The sequence below is a fragment of the Thunnus maccoyii genome, chromosome 5 (assembly GCF_910596095.1).
Source record: "Thunnus maccoyii chromosome 5, fThuMac1.1, whole genome shotgun sequence".
Classification (NCBI taxonomy): Eukaryota; Metazoa; Chordata; class Actinopteri; order Scombriformes; family Scombridae; genus Thunnus; species Thunnus maccoyii.
In genome coordinates this window covers 32,698,387-32,723,110 of record NC_056537.1, presented here as the reverse complement: position 1 = coordinate 32,723,110, position 24,724 = coordinate 32,698,387, and the positions used below count along the sequence as shown (strand labels likewise).

General features: G+C 40.0%; 1 protein-coding gene and 1 long non-coding RNA gene across 4 annotated transcripts; one reads left to right on the top strand and one right to left on the bottom strand.

Moving 5' to 3' along the window:
• Positions 1-631: 631 nt before the first annotated feature.
• Positions 632-3,628, bottom strand: LOC121896846. Its single transcript, XR_006096126.1, has 3 exons — positions 3,252-3,628; positions 2,428-2,476; positions 632-917 (listed from the first exon to the last, which is right to left on the bottom strand). It is a non-coding gene; the product is annotated as an uncharacterized LOC121896846 (long non-coding RNA).
• On the top strand, positions 1,714-24,130 carry trhr2 (thyrotropin releasing hormone receptor 2). 3 transcript variants are annotated; one of them, XM_042410878.1, is made up of 5 exons: positions 1,714-2,486; positions 5,894-6,026; positions 6,565-6,716; positions 8,270-8,393; positions 22,422-24,130. In XM_042410878.1, the coding sequence occupies exons 1-5, from the start codon at positions 2,104-2,106 to the stop codon at positions 23,010-23,012; spliced, it is 1,383 nt and encodes a 460-aa protein (XP_042266812.1). In that variant the 5' UTR covers positions 1,714-2,103; the 3' UTR covers positions 23,013-24,130. The 3 variants fall into 3 exon arrangements, with proteins under 3 accessions (XP_042266812.1, XP_042266814.1, XP_042266813.1); XM_042410880.1 differs by lacking the exon at positions 22,422-24,130 and adding an exon at positions 9,242-9,359; XM_042410879.1 differs by lacking the exon at positions 22,422-24,130 and adding an exon at positions 8,620-8,844.
• The last annotated feature ends 594 nt before the right edge of the window (positions 24,131-24,724 follow it).

Below are 24,724 nucleotides of genomic sequence, written 5' to 3'. Positions count from 1 at the left end.
TTCAGTTTGTATTTTGTCTTTTATTTCTTTCTGTCTTCCAAAATTTCTTATGTTTTATCTTACACCAAATTGGTTTTATCTGTGTTTCTAAAATCAAATGATTTTATGATTTGTCTTTTTTATTTTGCTGCCCTTGTGAAGCACTTTGTAACGTGGGTTTTGAAAAGTGCTTTATAAATAAAGATTAGCATTATTATTGTTGTTATTATAACCTCTTAGAGCAGCTAGCATGGCTGTGCAGTCTTAATTTTGTTTTCATCAGTATTTGTGATTAGAATGCCTCATACTGTGTAGGATATACCAGATTCAGAAATCAGAAACAGGTTTATTGCCAAGTAGGTTTACACATGCAAGAGATTTGCTTTGATGTTGTGGTACACAACAAATAAGAGAATATAGTAGAAAGTAAATTAGTTGCCTGGTTGTTTCAGGGGTGGACACCATCAAAATTGATTAGTAGATGCACTGTTAATGGTTTGCAGCATCACATGTGACTGAATAATGCTGATAGACAGTTTAAAAGACAACCAAAAGCAATGACAAAATGGAATGTTGCCAAAAACTCTCCTCCTCTTCCTGACCATGACTAATATTATCCATAATACAGGTTAAAAGTGAAAAATCTTTCAGATGAATGATGAAAATTGTTTTATGTGTCCTTATTTAATCGCAACATAATACACATCCACTAGTTTTAAGATTGTGAACAGAAAACAAATCAAATCTACAAATTGCAGTATTGTGTTGATGCACTTAAAAGTTCCCAAACAGCTGTACACACAAGTCACCGATGGATTGGGTTGGGCTTGTGTATCCTTGCTCAAGCCTCCTCAGGAACCAGTTCTAGCTCCTGGATCCTCCTGGAGTAGAAATGAGAGCATTGGAACGCCACTCATGATGGCAGATCAGATCGATTTCTGGAAGGATTGAGAGGTGAAGAACAATCAAACTAGATGTACACAAGGTATACCCAGATCTCATGACAAGATTTCCATGATATTAGCTGACAATTTTTCATAGTTTCAAGAGGAGGAATCCTGAAGATTTTGGTGACCTCCAGACCTTTTCTTTAGCACCACCATCTGGCCAAACCTTCAACTTATACACAAGAAACATAATGGTCAGATTGGCATGAAATTTAATGAGCAAATTCATGCTCACTAGAGGATGAAACCTTTCCAATTCAGACACTCCATGTGCTTCACTCTAGCACCACCCTCAGGACAAAATGTCAACATTGTGCAAAAGATGTCTCATCATCTAAAAAAATGACTCTATCCAGAGAACAATCAAACTACTGCTGATCTTTTCCCTTCAAGATTTCTGCAGTTCCAGCACTACATTTTCAAACAGCATATAAGTGCCATTTGAAACCAACAGCTTGTATTGTTCTTTTATTCCCCTCACCCCCACCTCCACCCCTTTGTTTTAACCACCTCATGCTTTATCTGATTGCATGAGCACTTTTGCTTCCAAACAGTATTTACTTGAGGGCAACACAGAGAAATTCTGTGTATGTGTTAATATGTGTGGGTGTCATTGACATGTTACAGTCCAAAGCCAATGCAAATGTTATTCTCAAGTCTATTCCCCATTTGTCCAATCAACTGAATTCATTTTCTATTTCTAGGTGACTTACTGGGGGCCTGAGTGGTGTTTGGAAGTCCTGGGAGAATTACCTTCAACATCTTATTCTTTGTCCTTCCCCCACATTAGTTTAAAAGGAAGACAGTGAGGTGGACAGAGAAGGTGAAGGACAGAAGGAAATATCAAAGACAAGAAAACAAGACCAGTGTTTCTTTCCTTTTCTCAATACCCATAGTTTCTAAACACAAATTCATATCCTCTTTAGTAATAACACGATCAAACCCATGTTATGTTAAAGATTCACAACTTCAAACACACTAGCTACACACAGTGGATAGCCAGTCAATATCATACGCTACTTTCAACTTGATTGGCTTTAAATGAGAGTCAATGCTCTAAATGAAGAAGAAGAAACATGGCGACATTTATGAGTCATGCCCCTCATATCTTAGCTTTAATCAAATGAACGGAGCCTTTGATTAACAAAAAAGCAAAAAAGACCAGCTGTTAGCAGACATGACCGACAACGTGAGCTCCAGAATTGACACTCCGACCAACATCTCCCTGAGTCCCACCGTCACTGTCTCTGAGTCCCTGGAGTACAAGACAGTGTCTGTCTTCCTGGTCCTGCTTGTGTGCGGTGTGGGTATTGTGGGTAACATCATGGTGGTCTTTGTGGTCCTCACCACACGCCACATGAGGACACCCACCAACTGTTACCTGGTGAGCCTGGCCATAGCCGACCTGACTGTGCTGGTGGCGGCGGGGCTGCCCAATGTCTCGGATAGTCTGACCGGCACCTGGGTGTTTGGGCATGCTGGCTGTCTGGGAATCACCTACCTGCAGTACCTGGGCATCAACGTGTCGTCCTGCTCCATCACCGCCTTCACTGTGGAGAGGTGAGGGTGGACAAGTAACCAACTACCACTAATCTCATTGCAGCTTTTGCTGGCTTGTGTTGTTCTGAGTTGTTACTAGCAGGAATTTTACTTTAACTGGAGAGGGCTTTGACTCTAGTGTGTAAGAAGACAAGTGTATGCTCTACATATGAACCAGGAAAAGGAGTGAGTGATGGCCTTGGCTTGTTTTGATTTGGAAAATTCTGTTAGTGTTAATTAGATTTATTCAGACTTTTGCTTTTGCACAGTGTGTGAAATGTCTAGATTGTGAGTTAAACTGAATTATTACAGTGTAGGGTCTCAGATTTTCAAACCCCAAAACCGGGACCCTGTACCACATGTTCATACACGCACACATGTATGCACGCACCCTAGGCGTTTTCATCAGGATGATGGACAATTATTTCAGCACTTAACACACCTACTGAGGGCACCTTTGAACACCGTGAACAGTTTTGTCTCCCAAAATCCACCAAGGTATTTGTCAGTGTGCACAAGTGCAGGCTGCCAGCTAAATGACCAATGGTGACACATTCTCTGCCAGCTTTTTTTAAAAAAAAACAAAAACAAACAAAACAAGGTACAAATCTCTTTGTGGCCTGTAAATAACTTTATAGGCTACAACATAAAAATTACTTTAACTTACATCTTCACAACACTATGACACGAACTGGTCGCAAGTTAACAAAGATTAAAACAGCAAACCATTAAATCACAACTGCACCTCGTTAATAACAAAAACCAAGAGCCTGTAAAGAAAGTTACCTTTAAGAAGATTGCCAGGTACTTCATGCTTTGCAGTCTTTCTTCTTAGTTAGAGTTTCTTTTCTGGAGCTCTCAGGGAAACCACTGCTTATGTTTGGCCGTCTTAATATGACCTTTTATATCGGCATTTCCACCGTGCCTGACTGATAATGACCCTCCTGGAGCTCTCTTTGGCTTGATAGCTAACCGTTAGCATACTGACAGGTTCTGTCAGAAAGAGCCGCAAGTGTCATAGGTTAGCAGCAGCCGTGACAACGACACATTTATTTATTGACACACGTACAGACAGAATTCAGTGTTGAATTCAGACATGTGGTGCATTGCTTACATTTTTATATTTGGTTGGGTAATAATGAGTGAGATAGAACATGCTAAATGTCTATGTAAGTGCTGAAAACAAGTACATATAACAATTATTATTTTAATGGTGAAAACTGGGACTTCTTAAGTGTTTTTCAGATATTTGTCAAGATTCAGGACACACAGCTTGAAACCGGGAAATCCCGGACAAACCACAACGTCTGGTAACCGTATTACAATGTGCACGAAAAGTTTACCTTCAGTCAAAAAGTAACGTAGATTAATTTCGCTACATTAGCTGTCTTGAGTCATTACCGTCCTGTAAACTGTATTACAACGTGCACAAAAAGATTACTTTTAGACAAAAAGTAAAGTAGATGAATTTCGCTACATTAGCTGTCTTGAGTCATGACCGTCTTGTAAACTGAAGTCATTAGTTACTCTACACGTTCGCCTGCTGCAGTCAGTCATGACTCCAGGTGGCTGGTTGTCTCTGGCGATCTTGTGAATTTAACAGTCGCATCTACCAGAGGAACAGATTGAAAATTACTCTGTATACTGATCTGTGCTCTTGGTTTGTGTTAGTTTATCATTTATAAGTATTATCTTGTTAAGACAGTTGAAATGCTGAGAGTCGAAAAGTATGTAGATTCTACATTGTTCAATCTGTCTTTATCTGTCAGGTAGCTAATGCTAGCTAGTAGCAGTCTGTGGATATCAGGCTGATGTCAAGAAAAACAAACAGCAGGAGCAGATCAGTCAGTAAGTGGACTTTCTGCTGATTATTAAACTACATGTCCATTCTCTGCTTAGATAAAGGGTCTAGATACTGACAGTCCATAGCTGTGTGAGATAACCTTTATTTTTAAATGTACATAACAATGACAGTCTTGCAAGTGTTGCAGGTCTTCAGATATTCTTGCTCAACTGTCTTGCACATTAAGTCCTAGAAAATATGATGTTTCAATCATGTTTTAATCTCATGGATCCCAGGAGGGGCCAAGGAAAAAAAAGAACTAATTTGTGCCCTTGATTTAATAATTTGTGCACACAGATTACTTAATTAGTGCTCTTTATTTATCTACTTTGCCTGTTCCCCTTTTGTAGAGGGCACTAAACACATTCAGTCAGCCAGGAGTTTGAAGATAGTAAAAAAGACATTTCCCCTGTAATATCAGTTACTTCTTGATGTGCTGATGCGTGGTGAAAGATGAACAGGTAAAACAACCAGATTTGCTGCAGGTTTGCGTACGTTTAAGGGATCTCAGAAATAACACAGTATTGAGCCTACATGCCAAAACCTGAAGTATTCTCGCATATCTAAATCCAAGCGATCCATAGTGAGTGTGTATGCAGGATGAGAGAATGGCATGAGGGTGAACTCTGTCAAATCAAAAGCCTGAATTATTAAATCAAGAGCACACATTATTAAATCCAGTATTTCCACAGACTGTGCCACAGCTCAGCAGATGTATGTTCCAGTGAAGAAGAAGAGGAGCAATTGAGAAACCCAAGCAAACATTTTATTATTCAGGGGAGAAAGCAGACACCTGTGAGATTTAGAATAGACAGTACTCTGGTAGATGCAACCTGCAACCCACAAAATAATATCATTTGGACTATCTTGTAAGGTTTGTGTAGGAAACATTGTGTGACCAAATCAAAATGGGGATGGGTTATAACAATCTTTGTTTTAAAAGTATTTCAGTTTCTCTATTTCAACATGTAGTTAGGATCTGTTAGGACCCACTCAAATTACAAACAAAAAATATTTTCTTGACTGCTTTTACTGTACTAGTGTAACAGTTACAGTGTTGTGTGGTAATACGGCTGAAATTGAAGATTGACGAGAGGAGTCTATACTAGATTATAACAAAACAAACAATCTCTGCAAGTTTGAAGACTTTATAACCTTCCATGTTGTATGAAAGTAAGAGGAAACCAATGGACCTTGGTTGACAGTTATGTTAAGTGTGCAAAAACACTTGTATGGTCCTTAACATTCAAGAACATAATCAACTTTATTTTGTAAACTTCTATGATCTAAAGATCTAAACTGACTGTTCAAAAATGTTTCATAGAATCATAGGTAGGTCTGTGGCCTTTCTGTTTATGATCCAAGATGGAAGAGTATACACATTCGGCTATAGAGGAGGACTAGAGTGTGAAAATCTGACACCTGAGCTGCCATTACCCACGGTCACTGCTCTACATGGGAAAAACATTGCATAAAGAGCTCAGTGGCATCTACTTGCCAACAGATTGGTGGGACTAAAAGAAAAACAAGAAAAAAACTCAACAGTCACAGTTAACTTGACATTGTGTTTTCTCACCATGTGCAGGTACATAGCTATCTGCCATCCAATGAAAGCTCAGACTGTTTGTACAGTTACCCGGGCGAAGCGGATCATTGCCGGGGTTTGGATCTTCACCTGCGTCTACTGCATGCTGTGGTTTTTCCTGGTGGACATTCAGGTTAGAGAAATACATTGCACATTACATTTTGCATGTTACCTATTAAGTGTGTGAGAGCAACGGCAGAGTAATTACTGACTGCCTTTTTGAATGCTTCCAGTTTTTTCAGACAGAAGTTAGCATCTGTGGCCACAATGATCAACTAGAAAACACTAAAAACACACACAACTGAATGAGAGTGAAGAGCACATAACATTTTTAAACATATAGTTTTACAGGCTGAATTGCTATGTGGAAACACTTGCAGGCAGTACTTGAAAATACAGACAATAGTACCCTTTGCAGTGTTTCAGTAAGTATATGAGTCATGAAAAGAGAAATAAAACAGCTGCGATTTGCAAGATAAATGCTGGTTCAACAGCAGGGAAATGTAAAAAGCTTTTTATGAGCTCTGCCATTTCTGAAAGCAGTATTATTACATGTGTGCAGATGTAAAAGATTGTACTCATGACATTATTACATGCATATCACAGCGAGAGTCTGTGAGCCACCAGCCTGCTTTCTTGCAGTGCCTATATGACAACTGTGTGACATGTAGGTGAGCCAGGATGGACATGTGCAGTGTGGTTACAAGGTGAAGCGGGAGCTCTACCTGCCCATCTACCTCATCGACTTTGCCATCTTCTACGTCATCCCTTTGCTCCTGGCCATTGTGCTGTACGGACTGATAGCACGGATCCTCTACCTCAGGTAAAATGGTGAACAAGGACAGTACCAGTGGGTTTGCATGAAATATCTTAAACCAAAGTGCACTCCAGTGATTTTACTTGAGAAGATCAGTTCACTTGTCATGAGGAGTGCCACTCAGCCTGTGAAAACAGTTATATTGTGTCCTATGTAACTCTGAAGGAGCTTTGTCAAGTCCAAGAAAATAAACCCCAGTCGAGATCATCCTGAAATTTATAACGCAAAGTCTGTCTTGCAGAGGGAGAATAGTTTCAAAGACATGGGCTTTAACTTGGCAGGAAGAGTCAAATTAAAAGGACAGGTTCACAATTTTTCAATTCTGTCTTAAAACAACAGTCAAGTGCCCATATGAACATTGAAACATTTTTGCATGCTGTAAGCATTCCTCCTGTTCATATTTGCTGTTAATGTAAGTGATGGAAGAGAAAAATCCAGACAAAATCCACAGGTCTTGTTTTGTGCAAAAATGTATTCCAAAGTTTATCTGAAGCTTGTATGAGCAGTCTGACTTAGTCAAATCGGCTATGTTTAACACTTTTTAATGAAGCTCAGTGAGAGAATATCCTTGAGCCATTGTTCAATCCAGCTTTAAAATGTATTACGTATTTCTTTGACACTAGTGGTATAGTATAAGTGTAGAACATCCAGGCTGTACTAGTTAGAGCAACTTTGTTGACCAGAATACAACACAAAAATGTTATTCTCTCTAGTGGAGGCTCTTGCTGATCTTGTACCAGCACTAAAGGTCTTTACAAACTATTTAACTGGTGGTGGAGAAAAATTATGAATGATCTTATATGATAAACAAACATTATATAAGAAAATATCCAAAGTCAAAAGATTGACCTTTTAATCATATAGTGCTGATGAGAATCTGTTTTTATGCATTACTTTCAGTTTTGCTTTTACAGAAACTTCGAAATGTTTGCTTTATGCGACAAGTGATTGCATCATTGTGTGGACTCACTGAATCGCAGTGAAGGTCATCTTGCAGAGAATTCTCACTTAAACAACTGATATCATTATGATTGTTTTGGGAGTTAAAGCTATAATGCAGTTGTGAGTAAGGATACCTCTGTAGTGTATCCTCCAACATATCAAATAAAGAGGAAAAAAAGGATGCCATTCAAGGGATTTTGATATTTCTTGCAATATAAAAATGCTGATTGGCAGCAACTCTCAGTTTTGAAGCAAAACAAAAGCAAGGAAAGAAATTTCTGATTGGCTTACATCTCTATTTATGGCCAGCATTATTGGCCTCGTTAAAAATTTGCTCTTGGGCAAGTAATAGATTTATGCTGTTTGACTGAAGAAGTGATTGTAACATGCTGTTTTTGCCCTGTCAAGAATTTAATTAGAGGAAAACAATGAATGACTGCATTTCAGGAGAAAATTCTGGTGGTTTTAATCCAAAAACTGGATGTTTTTGCAGGATTTTCCTCCCAGTAAAGGGCCCTTACCACATGTTAAATCCAACCTCTTCCTCAACATGTTAACCAAACAATTAAACCAACCACTGGGATGAGTGCTCTAACATGCTGCTTGTGTCCCTCCAGCCCTCTGCCCAACCATCCTGACGCCAGTGCCACCACGCTGCGTCGAAGCTGCCGGGAAGCCTCTGAAGCGGGGAAGGGGGGTCGCCAGAGCCGTCCAAAGAGCGCGCTCTCCTCAAGGAAACAGGTCTGTGGCTCATCCCGCATTTACCCTCTTCCCATTAACCACTTCTGCTCTCTCCTTTCTTGTTGTTACATTGTGTCTTATCTGTCAAGTAATTGCTGTGCGATAGCTTTAGTCACATTTGACCCCGGTCTCAGCATTGGCTGTGTGTGTGATCTGCTGGGAATATAGAGGCCATGATTCCCTCTTAACAGCAAGGTGACGATGTCTCTGCTATCCATTGCCTCAGAAAAGTGCCCTCATGTCAGCTCTCTGTCCCGGCTGTTATGAGGCCCTGAAGGCAATCGGGTGGTAATGGCTACTTTTCCTCTGGCTGAGTAGTCAAAGAGCCTTCCTACTGAGAAAGCCAGATTGCATGGTATTGCTCTGCAGTAAAGGTCTGTCTCTTTGCTATTTCATGCACATTCTCTCAGTCTTTTCAGACTTGACAAGAAGACGACAAAGCCTGTTTTATTCCAGGGTTAAGTAGTTTTGTGTTCACATTAAGTCCTTACAAAAAACCTGAAAAGCTATTGTAGAGATATTTTTGCTCTCTACAAAAGTAATAGTCTCAGAGGTTTCTGAACATGTGTGCATTTAAGTGTTCACATATACATATAACTGAAGAAAGAAAAAGATCAGCCTGTCATTTTACTGAATTTCTTTTCACCTGACCAGGTAGGTTATGACTGAATCATTGTAAAGTGTTGTTCCTCTTAAAAGTATGGAATTTTAAAACCAAAAGCAGGTCTGAAGCCTTCATAGTGTTTTCCCAGAGGTTCCCTCAGTATGCTTCAGATGAAGTGCTTATTCAGTTGTCTAACAGTTTGTCCACACAGGAGGAGTTACTTGTTTCTTGCTTTGTTTTTCAGTCCTCTGCCTCACACGCATCTGATGGAGCAGATACACTTCTATTTTAATCAATACAGAAGTCTACACAGGCCACGTAACAGCTCACGTCATCTTGTGTAACTACTACGGATGTGCAGAGGGCCCAGTATTTGTATTTGTATCCATATTTGTTGAGGCAGGAAAACTATTTATATTTGTATTAAAAAAAAAATGGAAATAGGTGTAAAAATCCAGTTTTTGTTTTTATTACACTATTAATTGTAGGATATTAAAGTGTTAAAAGTGTTTATGAATAAACTATCTTATGAAGGAGGTCCCCACACTGGGTCTAAAACTCTAGTCTCTCAGATCATAGATGACTGCACTGACCACTGAGCTAAAACCAAATGTGTTGCCAATGTGCAGACAGACACCCATAACACAGCACAGCATGTAAAATGTAGGGAAGAACTTCAAAGGCAATTCTTGCTTTGCACTTTTAATTTATTGCCTATTTTTTACAACCCAACTTTGTGGAAAGGAGAAGGGGAACAACAGGTTATGGAGAGTCCCTTGAAAGCACTTCGCATGTGTAAGTAGATCAGCTTTATCTCTGGGGAACACCCCCAACTCTGGGAGTGATGTCCAAATAAGGAAATGTGCATCATGTAGCAGGTGGATGTGACTCCCCTTGTTGAGACACGCTGATAGACATAACAGCGGAGCAGAGGACAGAGACTGAGATAGCAATGTAACCGACCTGCACGCTGGTATTTGACATGATTTTTTTTTCATCCGGAAAAGAAATTAATTTAAAAATATTTGTACGAAACAAATATTCGTAAAAAACAACTATTTATGCTTTGTTGAATAACGTATTTGTATTCAGGCACACCCTAAGTAACTACAGTGAAACTTGCTTTTTTCATCATTCCAGCTGTGTAGACAGTCTGATTGTAGACTACAATATTCTCTCCTCTAAAATCACTGTGACTTGTTTAGAAAGTTGTTTTTTAGCATCCTTCTGCAAGTTGTGGAGGTTCTTAAGATGATCTAAGCCTCCTAAAAGTGTGTAGGAAGTACTCATTTATCTACAATCATTTCTAAGAACATCTTCAGTTACAATGCTTTTGGGAAACACCTCTGTTACAATGTGAAGTAAGAATGAATGTTGAATTGTTGGTTTCAGAAACAGTCGGATGAGGCTCCACAGGAACTAATTTGCTGACCTCCTGACTTGTCATCTGGTGTCATTTTTGAGAGTGAAGTTTAGAGTGAAATGTCAGATGGACTGTGATTAAATCTAGTAATCTGATCGATGTTTCCTACAGGATGAATTGTAATAAGTTTGGTGATCCCTTATTTTTTCAGCCAGAGCACCATCATCCTCAGCAGTACTTTGCATTTAGTGCAAATTAGCAGACATTAGAACACTAACATGCAAAGCTAAGATAGTGAACTTGGTAAACTTTACCTGCTATTACCTGCTAATATCATTAGCATGTTAACATTGTAACTGGGAGCAGGTTAACATGCTAATGTTAGCATTTTACTCAAACCACCACTGTGCCTACAGCCTCACAGAACTGCTAGCAGTGGCTGTAGACTCTTAGTCTTGTTCACATTGTTCATAAAGGAGTTTTTATCCCTAACTTTTATAATAAGTGTGATTATATAAATGGAGATGTCAGTCTGTCACTGATAAAAATAGCTTGGTGTTCTAGAGAACAGTTATAAAGGCCCATCAGGAACTCATTAGATACAATTAAATTAATTTGTGTCCAGATTCATGATGGATGAGATATTATTTTTATAGTATTTCCACTTGAAAATCCATAATTTTTCTTTACTTTCTGAACCATTTGCATGATTTTCATTACTTCAAAGTACAAAATGACCACTGCTAACTTAGAATAGCATTGATAGCAACGATTTGCTGATTTCTGGACTTGGACCAGTTGATTTGTTGACAAAAGCCAACAATTACTTCATCAGATAGTGATATTTCTGCCCTGTGCAACTATCAGAACAGAAATATCACCATGTTCCTGTCCTGCAGAAATATGTGATATTTATAAGGGACATTAGAAAGGTCACATCAACAGACAGAAAAGGCCAAATTACACTTTGAGGGGCAAAAACAAATGTACTAGTCACACACTTCATCTGTAGCAATGATTTCTGTGATACAAAGTCTTGCACCAGCCTCCCTGCCTGCTGGGTGACTGAGGTGTCCACATGGACGCTGGTCTAATGATGTTTCAGAGCTGAACCATCACATCAACCCAAACTGATGTGGCAGCTAAATTGATGAGAGGCAGGAAGAAGAACCTTGAAGCCCCTGCTTTTTTTCCATTTATGAACTTCACGTGGCAACCACCACAACCTTTAAGCCAACTTGTTACTTCTTGTTGACAAGATGGCAGCACATGGTAAATCTTTTAAATCTTCATGGTAAAAAAGTTTTTTTCTGTGATGAACCTGGAAGAGGCTGATAAAATGTATAATGTGGTGTGTCCTTTGCACACAAGACTAGCTACATTTACACAGTGTCTCTATCCATTACAAGAGATAATTTTCCTCGTGGAACCGCACCACTGACAACACAGTTTCCAATTATAGAGGCCAGACAGTGAGGGGAGTGCATTCTGACCCCACTGATGGTTCCTCTGCTTCGACATTGCACAGCAACGTGTTCCTTGGCATCAACTTTTTGATATCCAACCACATCCTCCACTCAACCAATTTTAGCTATGTGACCACCAACCCATAAAGCACGTCTGACCTTTAGAGAGGAAAATTATGTGTAGCTGAGCAGCAGAAAGTGTGGGCAATAAACTTTGTAAATTAGCTCTGGCCTCACAACCCTTTTCATGTTGAAAGAGCTTTTATTTTTAGTATATTATCATTCTATGACTGGCTCGAAAGGTGCAACATAAGATGCGAAAAGATTACATTTATTTACAAAAAAACAAAAAGTATAAAATAAGGGAGTTGAGAGAGAGTGTGGGCAGAGGAAGGAACAACCTATATAGACCCAGCCCACATCTTCACACAGGTATCCTCAGTGAGTCATCAGTGAGCTGCACCTAGAACACAAAGACATAGAAAAGACACACACACACACACACACACACACACAAGAAAAACAATAACAAGACACAGCGTGACATGTAACACCCCCTCCCTTGAGATGACAACCATACTAAGGTACACATGAGAGGTCATTGGCCACAACATTGCCACGCCCATTTTTTGTGATTTTTTGTGATGGATTTCTATGTTGAAGTTCTGGGCCATAAGAGCCAAACACATGAGCTGCTGGTTACTGTTACATCTGATTTAGAAACACAAGAGGGTTGTGGTCTGTAAAAACTATCACTGGCTGAGGGGTCGAGCCAACGTAAGCCTCGAAATGCTGGAGGGCCCAGAGCATTGTTGGGGCTTCGACGGGCTAAGGAGGTCTGTCAGAAGGGACACAATTGAAACAAAGTAATGGCTAAACCCTCAGTAGTAACCAGCTAAGCCAAGAAAACTATGCAGTTCCCACTTAGAGGTGGGAACAGGGAACTTAGAGATGGCTGTAAGCATCTACTGGACGCACTTAGCCCTGACCAACCTGTTTGCCTAGATAGGTAATGTTAGCCTTAGCAAACTCACATTTTGCAAGTTTCAAGGTGAGAGAGGCCTCTTGCAAACCCTGAAACACAGTGGACAGGGCTTCCACGTGAGATTACTAATCAGTGGAGTTGACTACCACATCTTCAAGATATGCCTCACAGTTTGCCACTCCAGTAAACACTCTCCAGATCAGGCTTTAAAATGAATGAATAAATAAAATTTTTATTTCTGTGTGATGCATACAACTGTATGCATGCATACAAGACACCATAAATTCCAATAAGCCAGGACTAGAGTACAACGTATATATTGTAAAAAGAAAATCTTTCTCCTTCAAATCTAGAGACCATCATTAAATAGTACAGACATTCTAATTTACTGTCAGAAGCTTACCATATATCACTGAAAATTCTAAGTATACACTAATTAAACAATCTATCTTGCCTTCTTTTCCAGGCTATTGAGATAAAGTTAGCAAACTGAAATACATCAAAATTAAACAGCCATTCCAGTTTTTGCTCATCTGAACACCAGAATATTTCAGGGTTTTGTCGAGCAATTTCAAGAAACAGTAACTCTCGTAAGTCATCATAATTTGTACAGTACAAAAGAAAATGGGACTCACTTTCCACTTCACCCAAATCACAGTTCTCACACAGTCTATTTTCCTCTGGAGTATTTTTGAATCGACCAACCTCAATGGCCAGAGGAAGAATACGAGCTCTCAAATGTGCCACTAAAAATCTTTGGCTTCCAGATAAACAAGATACAACATATAATTCAGGGCCAAAATTCTGTTTGATATGCATATATGTCCTTAATTTTGGCTTTGACACAACGTTTTCAAACCATCTTTCTGCAAATTTCAGTAAAATCTTATTTTTAATGGAGTTAACATTACACCAAAGATTATTCCTATAGATATACAGCTTGTCCACCTCCTCTAAAATTGAATGAAGCTCTTTTGCCCATGGAGAACTGTATAATTTACTCCACATAAATACTCTCTTATATTATTCTATCCTCTGCCATTGTGATTAGACGGTTCCACGGTTGGATCATTTCACATTTTCATTGTACAGATCCTGGTACCCAGCCCATGTCTCCCTGAACTGCTGGAATCGGAGCAAATCTATGAACCCCCAGAAAATATCTTAATGTTCTGTTCTGTATGGACTCTATAATTTTAGATTCTTTTAAACCCCCTACCCCTACAGCATAATTCAGTATGGGGGAGACACATGCATCGTAGAGTTTGGTTTATGTACAATAACTAAGATCATTACATTGAATTTGTTAATAACTGATCCCAAAGCTCTCCCAGCTGAATCAGCGAGGGACCCAATTCCAACCTCATGAGTCATAAATTCATCAAGAAAGAAACCCAAGTATTTATAGACACTAACATACACTAAAGCGACTGAACCAAAACTACTTTCCATACCTTTCTTTTTGAAATGCATTATTTGTGTTTTGCTCTGATTTATTACAAACTAAACCATTTTTAACATATTCTGTTGATCAGACTAAGACTCAGCCAATAAAATTATATCATCTGTGTATAATAGAATGTCCAATTTAATGTCATGTCCTATACATACGCCTAAATTAGCTTCCTTAATCTGTAGGGCAAAGTCATTCACAAATAATGCTAAAAGAGTTGGAGAAAGTGTGTCATCTTGTTTTACTCCAAAAGGTGTATCAAACCAGTCAGTAAACATATCATTGATTTCAACACAGGCAACTGGATGGATGGATATAAGGATGGATTGCTCTATAAAATCTACCATCCACATCTGCTTCCATAAGTTTAAAGGCAAGCAGATCTCTGTGAATCCAGTCAAACGCCTTTTGAAAATCAACAAAACATGCAAAAGTGGGTTTGCCTTTGGCAATTCTAGTTCTAATAATAGTCGATATTGAATGTAAACATAACACAAAAAGTATAGAAATTTGTGTTTGGTAGATTATTTCTTTGTTGTAACAATGCTTCTTGGCAATAAATCTTATACCGTTGGAAAACCTGTTTATTTCCCTTTTACATGGTGCCACATTTGTAAGGAGCATGCACTTGTGGGATGAGCAGCAGAGCTGAGTATGTGGGTTGCGCCCATGAAAAATATGCCAAATCTTCTCTGCCTATGCCAAACAGCTTATTCTGCCATTGATTCTTGTGTCCGGTGGATTGGATGATTGAAGATTGAAGAAACAAGACATATTGGCAATTTAACAATTTATTTATTCAACAAACAGGAGCCTCAGTAGCGTGTGGAAGAACCATACACAGCCACAACAGCCTGGCACCTCCTCCTCATGGTGGTCACCAGCCTGGTCACACACTGCTGTGGGATGGCATCCCATTCTTCAACCAGCATTTGTCGCAAGTCAGCCAACGTGGTTGTGTTGGTCACTCTGGCACAAACAACACGCCCAAACTGATCCCACAAGTGTTCAATGGGGTTGAGGTCAGGACTGCAGGCAGGCCATTTCATCCTCTCCACTCCCAAATTCTGGAGGTACTCTCTGATAAACCCTGCTCTGTGGGGGCGAGCGTTGTCATCTTGGAGGATAGAGTTCAGTCCCAGACTGTGGAGATATGGGATTGCCACCGGTTGCAGAATCTCATCTCAATATCTCTCTGCATTGAGATTGCCTCCAATGATGACAAGCCTTGTTTTTCCAGTGAGGGAGATGCCGCCCCACACCATCACATTGCCTCCACCAAAAGATGTCACTCTATCAGTGCAGCAATCAGCATAGCGTTCTGTGCGTCTTCTCCACACTTTGACCCTTCGATCCAACTGCTGTAGGCAGAATCTGGACTTATCGCTGAACAAAACGTTCCTCCACATGTTCAGGTTCCAGTGCATGTGTTGCTGACACCAGTGCAAACGAGCCTGATGGTGAAGGGCAGTCATGGCAGGCCTCCTGGCAGCCCTATGAGACCGGAGATTGGCTGTGTGTAGTCTGTTCCGGATTGTCTGGGCAGAGAGCCGTCGGCCATATTGTCCTGCAAACCTTGACTGCAAATCTGTAGAAAACAGCCTACGGTACCTAAGTGCTGACAGGGTGAGGAAACGTCTTCTTGGGGTGTCGTCTTCTTGGGACGCCCACTTCACGGCCTGTCTCTGACATCCTCCCTTATATGGAACTTGGCCTTCACTTTGGAGATGGTACTAGGGCTCACTCCAAATAATGCCGCGACTTGGTTTTACAGAACACCGGCTTGAAGTTGCCCTATCGCATGGGCCCTATCCAGATCAGTCATGTGTGGCATGCCGATTCTTGGAGCAGACACCTACTGACCACTGTAGCAGGGCCCATGCTCACAGGTGCTGCCAATCCGATGCCAATCAGGCACCTGATTGGCAGCACCTGGGGGTACCAGAAGCTCAAAACAAGAGTCAATAGCTACAGCAAAATAAGCTGTTTGGCATTGGCAGAGAAGAGTTGGCATATTTTTCATGGGCGCAACCCACATACTCAGCTCTGCTGCTCATCCCACAAATGCACGTTCCTTACAAATGTGGCACCATTTAAAAGGGAAATAAACAGGCTTTCCAACAGTATAAGCTTTATTGCCAAGAAGCATTGTTACAACAAAGAAATAATCTACCAAACGCAAATTTCCTTACTTTTTGTGCTATGTTTATATGATCAATACAGGCTTGTTTCTTTCTAAATCCATTCTGCTCATCAACAAGATACTGTCCCAATTCTAAATGTTGTGTGAGCCTGTTGTTCAGTATATTAGAATACAATTTGTAAACTGTACTAAGGAGGCTGATGCCCCTATAATTATTCTAGGGTCATTTTTCAATTACTTTGGAACAGGCTTAATAATGGACTTGTCCCATACTGTCGGGATTATACCATGTTCAAAGCATGTCTTGAAAAGATAAAGGTCCTCTTTTATCTAAGAGATATGGAGATTTTAAGACTTCATTTGGGATACCTTCAATTCCGGATACCCTATTCAATTGTGCTTTATCTACAGCCCTTTTAACTTCTTCTATTGTAATATTGTGGTTTAAAAATGTATTTGGTCTATATCCTGGTGTATTCATAGCCATCTCCATCTTACATTTTATAGCACAAATATCATTTAGGAACATGTCATCAAAACCAGGTGGAATATGGTTTCCTGAAAATATATCAGCAAAATTGTTCTCCCATTTTCCAAGTACTACCTCTTTTTTATTTTTATATATCATCATTATCTAGTATAATTTCCATTGAGATTTTCTTTAATTTCTTAGGGCCCAGTTTATTTATTTCTTTCCAAAATTGTTGTGGGTTGTGACTTTGTAATCGCTCCAGCTGTAATGCTTGTCCTTGCCTAAATTGCCTTTTATAGATCTGTATACTGTTATCAAAAATAAACTGAGTTAAAAAGTGGCTCGGGTATCGCACATACCAAATGCCATGAATGTGTACTGCAGGAAATTGTCTGGTAGAACAAATGTAGAGATCTCAGAAGCACAGGCTTTCAAGGGCACTTTCCAGTAGTAGCCTTAAGCAAGTCTAACTTTGAGACATAGCAAGCAGTTCAAACCCTATCTATGCAATCTTCCACATGAGGAAGAGGAAATGAATCTGGCTCGGTAACACTGTTTACTTACCTGAGTACTAATCTGGCTCGGTAACACTGTTTACTTACCAAAGTACAAAAGCATGGGGTCCCATCAGACTTTGGCATTAACAAACATGAAGAGCTCTAGGAGCTGGAACTAGGAACAGCAAGGCCATGCTTCAGTTAATACTCAACCTCTTTTTGCATTTTAGCTCTTTTTGTGGTGTTCACATGGTAAACATCCTACTTAACAGAAGGACAATCACCAATATCAATATCATGTTGCAAGACAGTGGTTTGGGTAGGTACATCTGAGAATAGTGCACAATGATTTTCAATCAACCCGACAATGTCACTCTTATGGGACCCAGAGAGGTGAGACAGATTAGTTTCCAAATCACTTAGCACTTGGGAATTCTGTAATCGAGCACACAGAACAGAAGCATCTTGCATCACTAAATCATCTTCCTGGGGAGAGTAAGAAGGCAACACTGAGGCTAAAGCTACATGCAACACCTTAGGTGAAGTGGATGTATGTTTTTCACTAGACCTGGCAACATAAGACTTCAGCATGCTCACATGACACACTCGAGTCTTACGTCTCCTATCTGGAGTGCAAATAACATAATCTGTTTCACTCAGATTTTTCTCAACCATGTAAGGACCTGCAAACGTGGCTTGCAGTACTGAACCAGAGATAGGAAGAAAAGCCAGCACAGAGTCTCTGGATTGAAAACTTCAATGCCTCTTTGGTTACCTCACAGGCATGGTGAAGATGCTCTCTGAAAGAACTGACGTAGTCAGGCACGTTTTGTCTAGGAGAAGAATTGCAGATGACCTCCTCATGCAACAATTTCAGTGGGCCTTGAACTGTGTGGCCAAACACCAGTTTTGCAGGACTGAAACCCTGTGCCTCCTGAACACTTTGATAACAAAAAACAGGAGAGGTATGCCCTCATCCCATTCTTTACCTGTTTCAACACAATAGATACGCAAGATAGTCTTAAAGGTTTGGTGGGAGCGCTCTAGTGCCCCCTGGCTTTCTAGAATGATAGGCACTAGAGACCTGATGCTTCACAGTCATCACTAGAACAAACACTTTGGACATAAAATTAATACCTCAGTCTGTTTGGAGGACCTTTGGCAAACTGAAAAGCAAACAGTTGCCTATAAACACATTGGCAGACATAGAGCAACATTAGCATTCATTGGGAGTCTTGTGGTGTGTGCCACTTGACAAATGTAAGACTAATATTTACTTTCCTTTTAGCTCTGGTTTGGTCACCATTGACTCAACACCAAACAATTTTTCTTACTGACTGAGAAAAATATCTGGCTCCTTTGATGTGTTTAGCTCCACATGCTCCACTGTATTCACCAGTTAGTCACTAATTCTGTCTTTCTGCTGTTTGGTACTGGACAGGTAGTGTATAGTGGGTTTATAAGAGCTTGTTTACCAAAAACAGCTGCTGCTGTTAATGAGGTTTTGTTAACAGTTAGCTGGAACCAAACAGTAAAGATGTGGGCCAGAAAACCATATCAGTGAGCGGAAAGACACTAAAGCTCTCCGTAGAGTTGAGGGAAACATGGTAAATTTATCATTTTTAATATAAAAATATTGCTTTGTGCAGATTTAGACTTTCTTTTTCTTTTTCAAAGAACCATATAATTCAGTTGTCCATATTTTGCAACTGGGAGGGTTTAATTTCCATTATGAAGTGCTCTAACTGCCAGTCCACTAACATTGTCTATGCTGAACTGGACTGCTGGATGTCTGAAAGAGCTCCTCCCATGTTGCAACTCTAAAGAAAGACTTTTCAGTAACCACTGCAGTTTCTAGAGTTCGCCAACAGAGGTTGATCAAAGTTATAGATTCCTCAATAACTCTTTAGTTTCATGGATCTTGAGTGCTTTACCTTACATGCAGACCTCCAAACTTTATCATAGGTTGATTCTCCATCATTGTGTATCTCTCCATGAACAGAGGCCTCGGTGAGACTGAACTCTCATGTGAGACCAGAGAGACGATCCTAATCTGATGTGTTCAAGGGGCTCCATATAAGAGTAGAAGATTTACATAATTTGATTTGGGATTTACATTGAAGTGTACTTAATACCGCAAATGATTTTACCCACTCAGTTCTTCAATAGGCACTTCATGCTCTTTCATTCATCATTTGATAGACCAACTCAATCTGATAGGAGTTTGATAAACTTGTGCACGCCAAAGAATAGCACTTTTATGCTTGGAGATTAATACAGTGTGGTGTGAGATTACTGTGTAGTTTTAATCTCTGAGAGTTTCTTCATGTCTGTGATCTCCTCAAGTGCAAGTTGAGGATGAGAGATGAGGAAGCTTGGTCATTGTTGCCCAGGGCGAGTTGATAGCATCAGAAGCTAAATGTGAATTCTTTGGCTCAGTGGGCAGAACTGCGCACGCAAGGCTGGACTCAGTCTGGGAGAATGTTGTTGTTAGTAACAAAAAAAAAATGTTTGTAATGCCACAGTCAAGTATCCTGCCGTCACACAATTACAGTCATAATATGCGTTTTCATAATGTCACCCGATGCTTTCTGTCTCATTATCGCAGCACAGAGATAATTAGAAAGCTCTCCTCCCCACCTCCTTCATGTTCAATTAAACGTAGTGTTGTGCAGAGATTTTTGCTCTTTATCTACCTGCTGAGGTGGCTGCCACTGGCGCTTAAGGCATGGACACAGACCCTTATCTCAAAAAGCATTTTGCTGAGACGAGGCATGTGCATGATACCTGCTATCAACCTGCCACACTTTGTGCCATTTTTTTTCTGTTGTGGTTTGGAAAACATGGGCAGCTGAACGAAATGCAGCTACGCTTCACCAGAATTATAACGGCCCAGTGAAGGCAGGGTGAGAGCTTTAAAATGGACACAGATGGAGGGGTGAGGCTAGGAGGGGATAAGGATGGGGGTGAAGGTGTGCAGCATTATTGTCGACTGATAAGAATAATCACTGAAGTCTTACAGGCTGGCTGGCTCTATTCCCAAACTCTGTCTCTCAGGGGTTCAGAAATGTCTGAGCTGTTACCATGGTCACCAGCTACTGGTAGGGCAGGGTGGGGAAGAGGGTCAAGGCATGCTGAGGGATGTTGTGCACACAAAGGAACACACACACACACACACACACACACACACACACACACACACACACACACACACACACACACACACACACACACACACACACACACATAGGTTGAATGTCCTTGCTGTCCATTTAGTTCTGTGACTTTGCTGCCTGTACTGGATTCCAATTCACTGGTTGCTCATGCTCATGATTGAGTGGGTATAATGTTTACTATGTTCACCATCTTAGTTAAGCATGTTGCTAATGAGCAATCAACACAAAGTACAGCTGAAGCTGTTGGGAATTATGGGATTAGTTTTGCAGGTATGTGGTCATAAAGAAAAGTACTGGAAAATTTTAAAAAATTGATGGCACTGGAAGAAAGGTTTACAGTTTACCAAAGTTATTAGAATTCATCCAGAGAGGGACATGAATGTCTGTTCCAAATTTCCTGCCAATCTATCTAATGGTCGTTAACAACACTAGTTGTTAAGACACTCGCTGATGTCAACATCCTGGGAGTGCTAAAAGAAAAGTCAGAGGATTACCAGAGTCACTGGTCTTCATTGTCTGGGAACTATGAATATCTTTACAAATTTTGCTGTGAACCCATTGAGTAGATGTAGAGATAGTAGAAGAGATATTTCACTGAATAACTGACCTGCTGGTGGTGCTGGAGGAAAAGTCAAGGCATCACCCAAGTCATTAGCCTTCATCCTCTGGGGACCATAAATGTCTATACAAAATTTGATGGCGATCCATCAAATATATGGATGCTGTAAAAGTTTAGGTCAATGTTAGCAACTCTGTCCTGCTCTTTAGGGAAGTTTACACCTCTAGCGAACCCAGCCAACATTACCTGAGATGGCGTTACATTTGCCAAACTTATTGGATAGTCCTCATCATAAAACTTTTTTATTGTTATGTTGGAACAGTACAGTCTGTTCTTAAATATCTGTTTTTAATGAGTGTCAGCTGGAAAAATTAAAAAGTCAACTACAGAAAGTGCTTTCAGCCAACGTTAGTTTCACTAGATAGCTAGCTAGAGCTGATCAAATCTATCAGCGACGATCACCGGCTGGAAATGATAACTTGTTTTTGTCTTCCTCCATCTGAATTCAAGAATTTATTTTTTGAAAAATTACTACAGATTTTGTGTGGTAAATCTGCTGCCATTATAAAAAAAAAAAAAAAATGTTTATGTGCATTGGAATGGAAAGCTTGATAGGCTCAACAGAAACAATGGGTGGCTTAGCAAACAGACATTTACAACCACATTTTCTTATATTGATTTATATCATGATTTTGTTTGATTTAATTTTGCTCCTGTTCTTTAACTTTTTGGTGTTTTGTGCTCTAATTTGCTCTATTTTTTTTTTATCATGATTTAATTTTCCCTTCCTTTGCCTTTCCCTGCTTGGCCTTGCCTCTCTTTTGTCTTTCACTGTGCAAATGACTCATTTAGCCAGTTAACCCCCCTTAACATGTACACAACATATTAATTATAGGTGTCAAACTACTGTACACACATACATATGAACAAATTCTCTCTAACACACACACATACAATCTTCTTGGTAACTGCTTATGCGTCATCCGACATGTTGATGATGACTTATATAATCATGAAGCAATCAGAGCTAATCAGAGAAATTACAGCGATGCATCAGCTCATATTGCACTGGGCCTTGGAGCTTTGGCACAAATGTTTAGCTGCTTATGTGATTGTTGTGGGTGAATAGCAATGTGATTTTCAAAACTTTTTCAGAACCCCAGGGTCTCATAAATTTGTTTTCACCAATTAATGTTGCATAAACCACTGTGTCACTCATTGTGGAAGGCTGTGGCTTCACTAAATCACATTATTTACACATAGCAGTTTCAATGGAGTTTTAATGTACTGTATCTGCTTCTTCCATACAGGTGACCAAGATGCTGGCAGTAGTGGTGATCCTCTTCGCTCTGCTGTGGATGCCCTACCGAACTTTAGTTTTGATCAACTCTTTTGTGTCCACGCCCTATCTGGATGCTTGGTTCCTGTTGTTTTGTCGGACATGCATCTATGCCAACAGCGCTATCAACCCTGTGATATACAATGCCATGTCTCAGAAGTTCCGCTCGGCATTTCGCGGGCTGTATCGTTGCCAGCGGCTAGAGGGAAATCAAAGGACACTGTCAGTGATTCAGGCCGGCTTCAGCACCCTCCGAGACCCACGAACCTCCCAGGCGAATAGCAATGGAACTGATGAAAAGGCCAGGAGATCCATCCTGAGACCTGCCACTGATATGACCACAAAGCAGAATGGAAGCAGTCATCAGGACACAACAGCAGTCAATGGCAAGAAAGCAGACCATTCCACTGACACCAGACATGGTGCCAATTACAGTTTTGGTGTTGGTCCAGTTCAGACGTTGCCACCTGGTGATGCAAAGGTGGATTGGCCTTCATCAATTGAAAACACAGTTAATGTTGCAGACACACATACAGCAAATGATCAGAAGGAAATCATGTAAATATTTCCATATTACCACATTGTAGGATATCTATGAACTCGTAAGTCTCACTGAAATCTCCATCCAATGAGGGGAAAAAAGTCAGTTCAGTTGAGTTGTTACCATTCAGTGACAAGACAGCTGTGGATTACTCATGCACAGGATCTGCTTTAGGTAATGACAAAAGAGACAAGAAACCTGTGACATCTATTTATTTCAAGATTAAAAGTGGTGGATAGAGTAGATTCCTCCTTGACCAATGAGGTCACATGTAAGGAAGATGATAAGAAAATGGCAGAATTCATAAAGTGGTATGGAAACATTACTCCTTCGGCTACAAAATCTTGTCAAAATAGCTTGTCAAAACATTAGCTCATAAGCTACTTACAGCTGTGAGACTGTATACATTTTTCCTCAACATACTTTATTCTTCTCTAATTCAAAGGAAAACACAGACTCAAACTTGAGCAAAAGATCAGTACAATTCAGTTTTAGAAGATTTTGAAGGTCACCAAACTGTTTTAAAGATCAGGCAGAATGTAAATAATTGATCCACTGTATACATTGTATATTTTGTTGTTTCTGGTTTATTTGAAAGTTAGTGTGATCTAATAGAATAAAGGAATGATTCATAATAAAGATGATACAGCACTTAAAATAAATATGTGAAAGAAGAATGTGTAGGATTTTCCTAAAAAACAATGTATAGACTCATACAAAATAATACCTCTCAATCATCACTTACGGCCCACTAGAAGCGTGTGGCAGTGTAGGTGTCTGCAGCGACCCTGCCCTCTGCCTGTATTTTCTTATTTCTATGTGTTTGGGACATTTCTGGGTGTAAATCTTTGGGCAGTGGGTGTGTAGCCCTCAGCCAATAATAGTGCGCAGGGTGTGAGGTCAGGACTGTATAGAGAGGCAAAGTCCCTCCCCTTTCATAGTCAGCCATGGGAACTTATTTTGGAAAAAATATGTACGGTAGTCAACAATCCCATTTGAATTATGCCATGAATAAGTGATATGTTGTTTGCCAGTTTAAAAAACATAAACATAAAAGTAGTAAAGTATCATTTAGTTTTGTGTGAAACTGCTCAGTGAACTACAATTTTCATCTTGCACAATATACGTTACCAAATGTATCTTACCTGATGTGCTTTAACCAGTGACTCCTGGTCCTTTCATCAACCAAGAAGCGAAAGAACGAGCAAAGAACAAAAGAACTACATCCCGGTACGAAACACACAGGCATTGCCTTAGCTTCAGCGGCTCTGGGCAGCTTGTGGAGAGAGAAAGTTATGTCATTTACGCAACTTTTAGGTGTGTAGTCTTTCTAATTACATATTTTCACAGTTTCATACTTGAGCAGTTTTACGACAAACAGTGATTTTTTTGAATTACAAAATCATCTTTTTAAATTGGGAAATGTGTAATTCATGGCACAATTCAAACAGGATCAAAAAATTATTTGTCTCTCACCATTAACTACCGTACATATTTTTTCTGAAATAAGGTCCCATGGTGATCCGGCGAAAGGGGAGGGACTTCGCCTCACTATAAAAACATAGCAACCAGGTGCCAGATCGTAAGTAAGCATCCAAGAGGAAGCCATGAAAATGGTGGACATAGTGCCAATGTTCTGCTTGTTCAGCAGTCGTTTGATAAATTGCTCATACTGTCTCCCTTACTGTCGGATTTGTTGCACTTTCAGCAGTGAGCGGTTGTAGTCGCTGTCA